Source organism: Tetrao urogallus (assembly GCF_951394365.1).
Source record: "Tetrao urogallus genome assembly, chromosome: 23".
In the NCBI taxonomy this organism is placed as follows: Eukaryota; Metazoa; Chordata; class Aves; order Galliformes; family Phasianidae; genus Tetrao; species Tetrao urogallus.
Genome location: NC_136836.1, coordinates 2,556,802 through 2,569,846, shown reverse-complemented (window position 1 = coordinate 2,569,846; position 13,045 = coordinate 2,556,802). Strand labels below are relative to the sequence as shown.

Here is a 13,045-nt window from a genome sequence, read left to right as displayed (position 1 = left end):
CCCTGGGGGTTGGTGCAGACATGGGGGCTCAGGGAGGTCGGGGGGGCTGGCGGTGCGCAGCTGGCGCTGGTTGGAACTCTCGTCTCTCTTGGCTCAGGTCTAATAGAGCATCTCAGTGCTACATCTTGACAAAACCAGCTTTAGAGGCAGGTGCAAACATGCCATGGCTAAGCTGTAGCTTCTCTGCAGGACATCAGCATTGCACGGGGAACCTGCTCTGCTTGCCCTGTGGGCACCCCGCAGCCCTTCAAGCAAGCGGCCAACAGAGCAGCTCTCTGTGGTGGCCCTGTGCATCACTCCACAGTGCACGCTGGGCTCCTGCTGCCTCAGCCTGCTGACCCCTGGGCAGCAGAGATACCCTTGTTAATTTCCAAAGCCCTTCCTGGAATATCCTGGTGCTGGAGATGGGAGAGCTCCCCCTGAATTTCAACCACGTCCGGCCCTCCTCCCCCACCACCTGCTTTCCCCCATCTCCTCCCAGCAGGGAATTACTGCCTGGGTTGGGCAGAACCCCGATGCACAGAGCCAGCAGCTGGGAGGGATGCACATTGCAGGAGCTGCTCCAGGAGTACGCGGTTTGTCAGCAAGCCCAACCCAACTGCTTTCATCCAGGCGAGGGTTTCCCCACCTGTCTGCAGGCAGATGGCTGCAGTTAGCTGCACGAGCACAGAGTGGTGGTGGTCATCCAGCAAGAGAACAGTTTGGAAAAGCCCCACCAAAGCAAAAAAAGCAGGGGTGGCAGACAGGAAGCACAGACTGATTGCAGCAGTGGAGCCTGAAGAAGCTGCAAGGTGCGCAGCAAGCAGATCACATCCTGCTGCAGGAGTGCAACAGGAGGGCAGCAGCACATCTCTGCTGTGTGTTGCTCAGTGCAGCACGAGCAGAATGCTGCCAGTGAGCATCAGCTTGGCCCCGGGGGCAGCTCCCAGCTCTTTGCATTCTGTTGTCTCCTCCAGTTGATGTTGCAGCTCGAGCTGCTCGCCCAGCACCCCCACATTTCTGGGGTCCTCTCAAGGACGGTGCTGCGCACAGGGGGCTGTCCCACCTGGTGATATACCTACACTGGGGACACACCAAACCCCCACGGAGATGTCACATGCACTCAGAATCACAGCTCTCGGCCACTCCCTGCAGATCACACCAGTTACAAAGGAAGATGTGAAGTCACGGGCGAGCAGCTCAGTAACGCCACCCCATAGCTCAGGGCAGGCGATGCACGTAGAGCCCCTTTGCAGTGCCACTGCCATGATCACGCCCTGCACGCTTCCTTGCAACACATTGGCCTTTTTTGCACAAAATGAGCAGCTTCTCCTGCACAAATTGTTCCTCGCCCCCATGGGATCAGCTCCTGCTCTTGGCCGTGTCCACAGACTGGCATTCTGCAGTGGCAGTTCCCCACCAGTGACACAGCTCAACCTCAGACAGCCGTCAGTGGCCAACGCACAGCGAAGTCATTCAGAGAAAACTGCCCTCTGCTTCCAATAGCAAGTTGTCCTTCACGCTCAGACCGTTTTTTTTGTTGTTGTTGTTGTTGTTTTTTCCAGGCTGGTTTGCTTTCTGCAATTATTCACCAGTTTCACTTCTATGAATAAGGCCGGGTGCTGCGCTGTCACTGCGCTGTCACAGCGGGGCTGCGGTCGGACAGCTCTGACTCGATGGGCTTTGGGCAGCGCTGCTTCTGCTCCTTCCTCGGATTATTTTTTCCGGTGCAAACACTCTCTGTTCGTATTTCTAGTAGAGATTCTCATTGCCAACAAACCCCCTGCTTTGGCTGCTAAAGTGGGATGGTGTAGAATGGCTGCAGAAAAGAAACCCCAAAGCGGGCTCAGACCGCACCTCGCCCTATGCAGGCACCCAACAAAACCCCCCTGACCTGAATGGAATTAGTCACAAACATACAGCTAGACGGAAGGTACTTTTCTGGTTTCTGGCTATGAACTCAGACAAATCAAGTGCAGCGCTGCTTAGGGGATGTTGTTAAGTCACCGTTTGCTGCACATCCATCTCCTGCAGCTTGGGAAGGGAACCGCTGCCTCCAGCCCTGCAGTGAGCTCCTTTTTGCAGAAGTTTCTTAGCAGTTTGGAGCTGTCTGTCTGCCTGGGTCAGCTGTCTGACACGGCCGAGGCCGCGGGCTGGGAAGCGAAGCGGTTCAGCAGCAGGTTAGGGCTGGAACCCAGAGAAATGGAGAACTTGTCCAGACAACTCGGTCGTGGCTTTGGGTCTCGCATGAGCAGCCAGCTCTGCGGGGAGAGCGGGGATCTTATCTGCGAAACGCAACCTCAGCTGTTTCCTTGGGCCGGAGCCATTCTGCGTCTGGCTGAAGGGACCGCCTGAACCTCCAAAACTGGAAGAGCTCGTGTGGTTTTGGAGAATATTTTTACATTTTCTCCTAAAACTGAACAGAGGGCCCTCGCTGGCAGGAAGCGTGGGCTCCCGGAGAAGACATTGGCGGAGGAAGCAAGTTGTCTGGGTTCAATTCGCAGCTCCACCGCAGCCTTCCCCAAGGACCCCAGACAAGTTGCTCGTGGGCTCCAGCAAGTGCTGCAGCTTCCATCTGCAGAGCAGCAGCGATGGTGTTTGTGCCATCCCCAGCATCACAACCTGCTCCACACCGCTGCCCCGTGCACAGCCTGTATCTGGCCTCGAGGAGCACCCCGCTCCCGTTGGGGTGATGCTCCTTCAAGGAAAGCAGTGCAAGCCCCAGCAGGCTCACATTCTTGACATTTCAATCTGCTGTGCCGATCAAACACGCACGTATGAGCCAACCCTGCCAACAGCGAGCGCTCTCAACTTCCATTTATGTCAGTGGGATTGCGTTCTCGCAGGATTGGGGCTTTTGATGTCTCACTGGCTTTGCTCTCCCACTGAAACGCAGCCACAGCCATGGTGAGGTGGTGGGGACGGGCGGTGGAATGTCTGCATACGAAGTCTGGGGACACAAAGTGTGAATTCCCCATTGCAGGAGCGCATCCCAACCCATCCCATCACCACAGCCCTGCCGTGGAGTCACAGAATGGCTGAGGTTGGAGGAGACCTCAAAGGTATTCCAGTTCCAAGCCCTACCATGGGCTGGGTGCCCCCACCAGCTCAGGCTGCCCAGGGCCCCATCCATGGCCTTGGGCACCTCCAGGGATGGAGCACCCACAGTGCTGGGCAGCAATGCCAGTGCCTCCCCTCCTCCCTTCTTCAACATTAACATTAAAATTAACTCAACATTCAAGCCCATTTTTTTTCCAGCCTGTCAGGTCCGATCTTGTTTCTCAAAGCTGAGGATATCCCATGCAGGTTGGGAGAACCAGGAACTCTTTCATTGGTGTCTGTTCCCCCATTGACCTAAGGAAGGCAATGGGGAGAGCAGCAGGTGGCAGAGCTGAGGACTGAAGCACACAGATTTGGCTCTCAGCGCCTTCAGGTCTCCCAACCACCCTCTTCATCTCTCGTACATCACAAAACACCTCTGCAACCCTGACACAAACAGACCCAAATGACACAAAGAAGCTTGTGTCAATGGGTTCCATCCACCCCAGCGTCTGCAAAAGCATTGAAGCCCCAATTTGCCATCCTAGAGGCTGCCACACACAGCTCCACCAGGGGAGAGCTGGCAAAGCGGAGCTAACAAGGAGCAGACCCATGAATTTTAGGGGGGAAAATAAAACAAACAAGGGAAGTGCAGCTCCGTGCCCAGCTCTAGGTGCAATAATAAACAGGCTGCAGTAATGTGGAGCAAATGAGGGTCTGACACGCTGTGCCACTTAGAGGCCCCTGTAAGCTGCAGAGGCAGGGAGAGCTTGAAGCACATGCTTGGGACTTTACTGCCAGTGGAGCTCTCCAGGTTGGGGCTTTGATGTGGGAGGTGGGGATGGTGCCAGAGGAATCCTCACCACCCCAATAGGGACCTGGCTGCAGCCCCACCGCCGTGCTTGGGGCCGGGGCTGCTGCTGCCCGGGCTGGCACTTGGGCTGAGCTCATGGAAAAAGTGGTGGGCTCACTCCTTTTGTGAGATTTGCCAAACTGACCCAGGGCTAATGAAAGGAGGTGTTTAATTATAGAGTTGAAGGTAATTGGGCACGAAAGCGGGCAGTAAAATGCAGCCATGGTACAAAGGAGTTGAGGAACAAGGGCTTAATCCTGGAACAGCACATCTGATTTACTCTTTAAATTCCCTGGCCAACGCTTCCTCCCTCTCCTAATGAGGGAAAATGGCACAAATCCCCACTAAGCAGTTTATTCCCGACTTCGAGTCACCAAAACCATGGCACTGTGCTCCATCCCGGAATGATCTCAATGCATATGCTTTGAGTTTAAAGGGAACAGCACAGCCCGCATCTGCAGGTCACGTCTGCCAGGCTGCAAAGAAGTGACCGCTGCAGCTTTCTATGCATGGGATCAAGCATCCATCTGCAGTGCAGCATACCATGCATCCTCTCTGTGCTGGTAACAGGACGACCCTGCAGTGATCAGCAGGGAGCAAGCGTGCCTCTCCCTAACAACCCACGTTCTCATCCCATGGATCAGAAAGCAAATGCTTCCATCTGTAGCATCCAACTCACCCCACGTTGTGACCATGGGCACCAATGGCACACGGAGCCCATCTGCCCATCCCCATGCCATGGCCCAGAAGGTACAGAGGTGCAAGGAGCTGGGAGGGCCCCAATGCAGACTCTGGTCCAAGGGCTGGTACAGGTTCAGGGCTGTGCTGCTAACATCATTCCTACCGTTTTGTTTTCGTATGTTTTTTTTTTTTTTTTTTTACTTTTTTTAGGAGCTATTTTAACACAAACCATGCTGTGTTGTGAAATCACAGCCCAATATAGCAGACAAACACACACAACTGACAAAAAAAACGCCCTGCCCAGCCCTTGTCTTCCCAAACTGAAATATGGACCCAGAGCATCTCCCCTGCAGCCCTCATCCCATCCAGGATTTGGCCATCCCAAAGGCGGAGGTTGGGCTCCTGCAGGTCCCTCCCGCACAACAGGGACTGTTGTAAAAAGCACATTTTTCTGTCTCCCTTCCCCACTGAGGACGGCTTCTTCTTTAAAAAACAATCTCTCTGCCTTCTCCTATTTTGGTTGTTTTTATATTTTATTTTACAATAGCTTGTGTAATCCATTCCTCATGTTCCAAAGGCACTCGCTTCTTCCAGCGGGAATGGAAAATCATTGTTTCTTTTTATTTTCCCTTTTCTTTTTCTTTTAATATGTTTATGTTATGGAAAATACCCCCAGACTGCAGACGCATTGACTGTCCCACTCTCTTTAAAATAAAAAAAAAAAAAAAAAAAAAAGAATAAATAAGAAAATAAAATTTAAAGCATTTTCAGAAATGGAAAAGCCAAGGAGGATGCTGCGGTTGAAGCCCCCCAGGAGACCCCCACACTGTCCCACTCCCACTGCAGACATCTTGCGTGAGCACAGAGGAATTTTTCTCATCTTACTGCATAGAAAAATGCAAAATGCCTCCCTCAACCCCACAGCAATCCCAACCCCAGGATGGGGGTGGGCAAAGCCAGGATGAATGGTGGTTATGCACCACATTGGATCCTGGAGGCCAATGGGAGACGTCCAGGTGCCCCAAGGGCACACTGCAACCATGACAAAGCCTGTCTCTAAATCCGTGTTGGTCCAGAAACAGGGCAAGGCTGATGGGTTTTGGCCAACAATTAAAACTAGATCTCTTGAAAGCCAGCCAGACTTGGCTGGGAAGAGCATTTGCTCCAGCATCCAGCGTGGTTTCCCAGGAAGGCATTGCAGAGCAGCGCTCAGCTCACACCATTGACTTTCAGACTGACTGATGCTTTCTGCATAGGACAGGAAATGTTGTGAGAAAGTGGTGTGAGCTCTAAGAAAAAAAAAACCTACCAAAAACAGCACCAAGGAACCCTGACCGAAGGCATGGCCAAGGCTTCCAAGGGACTTCAGCACTCAGAATGGAAGGGATGGGAGCGCTGGTTCAGCCCATTTTCAGCATGACCCCAACAGTGACCCCAAACAAACAAACATGACCCCAGCAATGACATTTTCTCCCCACCCTGGCTGGACGTGGCCATAAGAAGAATTGGGTGTGAATGCAGAACGCAACGGAAGGAAAAGGGAACGTGAAGCCACGAGACTGAGCCCAGGGCCATCCCACTGGGCTGCTCCACGTGCTCCTGCTATCAGCTCCATTTGGGGATATTTACGGCGTGGCCGTGGCTCAGCCTCACTGCGTCGGATGGGAAGTCACATTCTTGCTCCTAATGCCAACCATGTGTGGATCCAAACACACAGCTCGTTCTTTGTTTCCCAAACTGTACGCGGCCAAAACAGTGGACCGCAAACGCTGACGACGTATCAGAGGAGATCAAGTCTAAGAAATCATCATGAATTAAAGCTCTCAATACAGGGAAACGCCACTGTCTCCCTACCCCCGTTAGATCATCACAAGGTGACGAAAGACAATGGATTTATACCCGTTCCCTCACCCCAAAACACACAAACAGAAATATATCATATAAAAAATAATAAAATAAAAAATAAAGACATGCCACGAGCCAGCAGGGTGTCCTTGGAACAGGCAGAGCCTCTGACAGGCAGTCAGAGCAGCAAACAGCCTTCCCCAGGAGGGGGGGGATGAATGGAGACAACACAGACTTTGTGGCCCCTGCATGCAGCTCAGGCTCCCCAGATGGCCCCCAATGGCCCACTCCATTGGAGAGCAAAAAACGACTTTTTCTTACCAAAAAAAAGTGTTTTGAGTCTAACTAGGGGATACCTTTGGGGGGGTTTCTTTTCATTCCTTCAATGTTTGTGCAAACAGACCTCCATTTTCATGGATATTACCAGAAAAGTTAACAAAAAAATAGGAATAGGGTTGAATCCAAAATAGCCCTGAGGCATTTAAGTGAACGTTCATGGCTGTTCTGCAGTGCTCACCCAAACGTAGCTGTGCGCAAAGCTGGGGATTCAGGCTGGATGTGAGGAAAGACTTCTCTGAAAGAGTGCTAATGCATTGGCGCTGGGTGTGTGGGGAAGCGTTGGGGTACCATCCCTGGAGGTGTTCAAGAACCATGGAGATGTGGCTCTTGGGGACATGGTCAGTGGGCAGAGTTGGTGGCAGGTGAACATTTGGACTGAATGATCTTAAGGTCTTTTCCAACCTTAACGGTTCTGTGCAGGAGAAGATGCTCTGAGTTTCACATAGAAAACCATTTGGCCATATTCCATCCTTGGAGCAGTCATTTAATCCTCCCCCTTTTAATAAAAATTATGTTTGAAACAAAGATGTTTATTGCTTTTATGAGTTCCTATTTGTATGGAAATTGCATACAAGACGTGATCGTTCTGTTTCTTGCTCTCTTTTATTTCTGAATGAGCAAGCTCAGTTAAACCTCAGCGCTACTTCATCTGGCTTTGGAGGCAGAAAATACGGATTAAAAAAAGCCATGCAAATGTTTTTTATAAGCTTCTCTTATTTCCTTGCCACGGGACTGCCTTTAATTATCTCCATGGAGCACAAAGGACACATCTGTAGTGCCACCATCCCTGAGTGCAGGGCAGCAGGACAGATGTGGTCCGTGTGTCTGTTTGCCAAACTCTGGCTCCTCCTGTCCCTGTCCCACACTCAGTGCTCAGGGGGACACAGGGAACCTCTCGGTTCTGCAAGCTGACCCCATTGATCTGCCTCAAAAGCACACGTAACGTTTGGTATTCTCAGAAATAGGCCAAAATCCTGTCTATGTCTGATTCTTGTCACGTAGCCAGATGGCCCCGCTGAATTACAGCATCTGCTGTTCTGCTCCTTCAGCAGGGACAGGTTTGGGATCACTCTGCCCCATTCTATTCAGGTTCAGTCCGACTGAACCATCTGCAGAGCCGTTGCTCAGGACCTGGGTCTTCCTAGCCATGATCAGCTCAAGATTTTGCTTGTACTCCTTAACTACAGCTGCAAAGCCAGGAGCAGCTCACGGTGCTCTGCCCTACTCTTTACAAGCACTGAGCATCCTCCCAAAAAGGTCTCATCCCACGCTTTGCAGCCATGCTCCTCAGCTGTGGGCAGCCTGGATTCCTCACACTGTTCCTTCACTCACTGGTTTCAGACTCAAGACATCACCCAGTGCACGCCCAGCAGCTCGCCTGCACAGCATTCACACTCCTGTGAGCAGCATTTGGAATTGCCCCATCCTTGCAGATACCCCAGGTCAAGGGATGGGGCTCTGAGCAGCTCTGGGTGTCCCTGTTCACTGCATGGAGGTCAAACCTGCAAGGGTCCTTCCAACTCAAACGATCCTATGGATCTCAGCACAGTGCAACCTCCTTGCTGACCCTCCATTTCCCAACGGGAACACATCCACATGGGAAAAGGAAAAAATCGAACGGCAGGAAACCACACAGCAAACCTGCATGAGGACGGCAAGGCGCAGCGCGTGGGGAAGCCAACAGAACACCACGACGAGGAGAAGGGAGAGGAGATGTGCAGCAAAGCTGTGGCATGGCCCAATGCTGGTTGGCTCCTTCACAAGATCAATAAGCAAACACAACCCCAGCAGCGTTTCCTGCTGCACTCACCACGCAAGAAAGTGGAGGAGTAGGCGGCGAAGGAATCGAAGACGCCGTTGGAAGCCATCCCCTCACCCTGATTCTCACCCTGCACTCGGGCTCTCCTCGAGCAGCTGCAGGAAGAGGAGGAGGGACGGGGAGGAAGAGGAAAGCCTGACAGCAGTGCAGGTAGCCCGGCTCATTCGCGGCGTTGTGGTCGGGAGCGCAGCATCACCTGATCTGTGGCGTCAATGGCCCTGATGGTGGATGTGGTGACCAGGCTGGGCTTTTTCCTCTTTTTTAATAATAATTTTATGGCTTGCGTTCGTTGGTTCGTGGTGAGCGACAGACCGAGATGTTTTTTCTTTAATTAATCATACTGCTGCCTGAGAAGAAACAGAGGAGAGAGCCCATGGGTTCCTAATTGGGTGATTGAAGTAACGGCCCATTTACAGGCAGTGGTTTTCTCCTTTTAACTGCCTCTTCTCCCACATTCGCCACTCATCCGCACCGATGTTTGGAGCTGTGCTTTCTGACTCCTGGCCCTTGCAGACAATCACTGGTGCTGAGACTGCTTCCATATGTGTAGATGGGTGGTTCTTCTTCACAGGGATTTTATGTGAATTAGCATTAAGCAAAAATCTGAAGCACATGCGGCAGAATAAACACGGCTCTCTGCAGAGCAGGGACCTGATGTTGTTGCTCTTGGGGTTTGCATCTCTTTCCATGCAGAAAAAGGGTGGGAGGTTCAGCCCCCATCTGGCTCAAGGCCCAGTAGGGTCACGAGGGAGAAAAGTGAGGATAGGAGATGCTTTTAAGGCTCTATTTCTGCCCTTCATCAGGTGCCAGCTGGGAGCTCTGATTTACACACATAGCAAAACATCTTCAGCTGTGCTACCCGGGGAGCTTTGCAGGGGACTTTTTCTCTTGGTCACCTTCCCACCACCTCATTTTCCCTAAATCATGACTATGCCATCCCCACAAACACAGCACCAAGCCCCTCAGGCACAGCTGGGGCTACTGGCCTTGGTCATTGCCCCTCTGCAATCCACAAAATGGGTCTCTATCCTAAGATTTCTTTTCTAGCCTTTTGGAATCAGGACATTTCCCCCACAGGTGAGGCTCTAAGTGCTCCAATTTGCTCCCTCTGTACCTACACAACGCTGCCAGTGTGGGTCACGAAGATCAGCACTGCTTCATTGTGTGCACTGACTGCATTTGGGTGAGAGCAATGGGCACCTCCAGCAACCGGTATGGAAATGCATGGAAATCCAAAATCCCTCCCCTAAGACCTATAAGAAGCAATTGTAGGACAAAACCCACATGAAACCCTTCATCTGTTGCATCCATTGACAAGAAGGGTTTGGTTTTCTTTTTTGGTAGCTGTGAAATGGAGCAGCAGTGAGGTGAAAATCCCACCCTGCAGGAAGAACAGAGGAACACAAGGTGATAGAGGGAAATGGCATTGCTGATGTTTTTGATTGTACATGCAAAGCACAGCCTGGGAGAGGGCATGTGATAACAAGAGCCAATTAAAAGTTCTCATGCAAATAACCCATCTCTTCCATGGTCTCCTCTGCAGAGCTGAGCACGCAGCTCTCCCACCAACATGCTCCTGCAATACAGGAGAAGTCCCAAGCTGGCTGGATGCACAGACGTGCTGCAAGGGATTGTTTTGCTTTGGTTCAGTGCTTTATCTCAGCCTCAGCTGCTCACTGCGCTGCCCAGCTTTGCAGGGATGCAGCAATCCCAGCAGCTGCCCAAAGCCAAGGACCCAGTGCGAGTCTGGGAGGTCCATCTCTGTTTCTGTGATTCTGTGATTTCTGTGATCTCCTCTGAATGCTCAGAGAGAAGCAGCAGGCCAGGCTGGCAGCACCACCCCAAACCTCCCCACTGCTCCAAAGCTTCACATTCACTTTCCAGACATTGCTGCTCCCTCCCAACTCACGTGTGGTGCAGGAACTGCAGCGCTGCCCCAGTGCTGCAAGCTGCAGGAGCAGCCGTGCACTTCTAGGTTAGAAAACCCAGCGTTTTACCCTCCTCTGCTCAGAAAGAACTGACACTGACTGCTGCAAACAGGTTGCCGTAAGCACACTGACACAGGGGCTTTACCAGCCCGTTGACTTCCTCTACGGTGCTGCTAAAACCGCGGCTGTCTGCAGCCGCCCTCCTCTCCTGCACCGCAGCTCTCACCTCTGGGAACAGCACAACCAAACCCGGCCCTAGGACTGCAGGACAGCAGCCCCAGCACTGCTGTACACACATATATGTGCACCCAGGTGCCGAGCAAAAGGCAGAGCTCAGGGTGTCAGCACTTGCTGGTTTGGTCCATAGGACACCACCGCAGCATGCATGGTGCTTCCCAATTGCAGCAAGCGAGGTGGGATGGTGGTTTGATGTGGGAAAACGAGGCATGGGGTGATGGGGATTAAAACCCCTCTTCATTTGGGCTGAGGGCAGACAAATCCACGCCCTTAGCCCTGCAGTGCGCCATCACCTTTTGGAAGGCTGCCTTTTAGCCAAAGCAGCTGTCAGATGTCCTGAAGCCACAGTTCAGCTTTGCTGCCCCATTCCCCTGCCTAGTGGCTATGCCCGGGCAGCACAGCCCTTCCCCATGCTGGCTGTGGCTTCAGCCATGGGAAACAAGGCATGTGATCGCCTCCATCCCAGCTATCATCCTCAGCCTCGCCGGCGCCAGGCTGCTCTTCGAATGCCACGCACTGCCAGGACCCCCCTTGCATGCGCCCGTGGCCGAAAGGCACAATGCTGCCATTATAACCCCGACGCTCTGCTGATCCCCTGCAGCACGGACCAGCCACGCGGTCGCTCCTTTCTCTGTGCGTCCAAAGGGTTAAAGGAAAGCACCCGAGTCTTGGAGCTATGGGGTGAGCTGCAAGCAGAGGGAATCTGCAGTGGGTCAGGGGATTGTCCAGAGAAGGGACCACAGCCCTGTGGTAAGGAGGGAACAAGGAGAGAAATGCATAAAGTGTTTTTAGGAAGGGGCCAGGAGTCAGGGGCAACGTGCAGACACTCAGTGCTGCCTTGAAGCACAGACCCTGTGTCTCAACACAAGACCACAGGTCTCTGGAGCCCTGGAGATGGGTGCTCCTGCAGGACACCGCCTGGTCCTGGGGCCTCTCTCACCCTATCAGTGAGAGCACAGCCCTGCAGGGCTTTTATCTCTCCTTTCATTATCGCAGGATTGAGAGCAAAGTGGAGAAATTGCAGCTGAACGCACCACAAAGCAGCGCGCAGCCCCACACCGCCGGGCACCCGGCTCTGCTCGGGGCGGTGATTGCACCATCACCGGTCACACCACGGTCACGCAGTGCCCTCCACCCGACCCTGGGATCACACGCTGCTGGCACCTCCGTGGACCACATCCCTGTCCTCCTGTGCACTCAACTCTATAAGCCCCAGCCCCTGTGCGCTGCCAGCACGGCGGCGATAGGCTGCGAGGTCCCTTCCAACTCAAACATGCTGGGATTCTTTGATTCTCTGATTCCAGGTGCAAGCAAAAAAAGCACATGGGCCAGCAGGTCCTCGTGGGTGCAGCCGTGGGGTCAGACAAGGGAGATCAAAGTGGGATGGAGGAGATGAACAGGAGAGCTGCAGGGACAGCTGCAACAGGGGGTGCTTGGGATGACTTGGAGGGGAATGGTCCCCAAAGGGGAATCACACCCCCAGGTGATGACAAAGCACTTCGGCTGCCCGATGGCATCCCCCAGTGATGTCACACCATAGGCATCGTGCGGCTGCTCCCTGTGGGGCTGCATCCAACCACACAGAGGGAGAGAATCTAAAAATACGCCCGACCTCAACCCATCCACAGAGCACGAGGAAGGTCCCTTTTCTCCCCGAGTTTTCCTATTACAAAATAACAAGGGGAACATGCAAAAATCACCCATCCATTTTAACGGCTCCTCTCGCAAACAGCGATGCAAAAACAAACAATTTATGGCAAACAGTGTGAATTTTTGTGTCTGGTCTGTGGTCTTAGAGCATACGTTACACAAGAAGAGCTCTCTGCAGAAGCCAAGGAAACCAAGGCAGCTGCTGGTGGGTTCCCACTCCACACGTCTCTCTGAAGGATGAGCAGAGCAGCAATAACCCCACGCTGACCAGTGTGGAGGAGGAGGACCATGGGAGAAGCCCTGAGGTCTGTGCCCCACCGCACACCCACACCACACACATAATTAGCCCTGATGTGGTGGGATGCACGAGGTCTAAATCAGGGATAAAATGAGCCCCAAGGACCAAAGGATGACTGTGAGCCTGCACTGCTTTTTCTGTTGAACTCGTTCCAGTCCCACAGTGTTGCCACATCCATTCCCTACCAGGGCAGCACCTGGATTCATCCACACAAATCCTCTTCCAATCCCATCTCAGTGTGTGGTGCATCTCCTGCTTTGGGGAAAGACTTTTTCCTTCTTCTCTTGCCTCCTCGTGCACAGCAAACTGCACACCTGGCAGGATGGGAACCTGCTCTGCTGACCCCAGAACATGGCTGGATCCCATACAAGCATCTC

At 52.8% G+C, this 13,045-nt stretch overlaps 1 protein-coding gene across 1 annotated transcript in view; it reads right to left on the bottom strand.

Annotated features, from left to right (window-relative positions):
• RUNX3 (RUNX family transcription factor 3) overlaps positions 1 to 8,604 on the bottom strand; it is a gene marked incomplete at both ends in the record, with an annotated part of 40,884 nt that extends 32,280 nt beyond the window's left edge. Inside the window, one exon of the mRNA XM_079546087.1 lies at positions 8,547 to 8,604. Within this exon, the coding sequence (XP_079402213.1) occupies positions 8,547 to 8,604 (58 nt within the window). The remainder of the gene's footprint in view (positions 1 to 8,546) is intronic.
• Between the last annotated feature and the right edge of the window lie 4,441 nt (positions 8,605 to 13,045).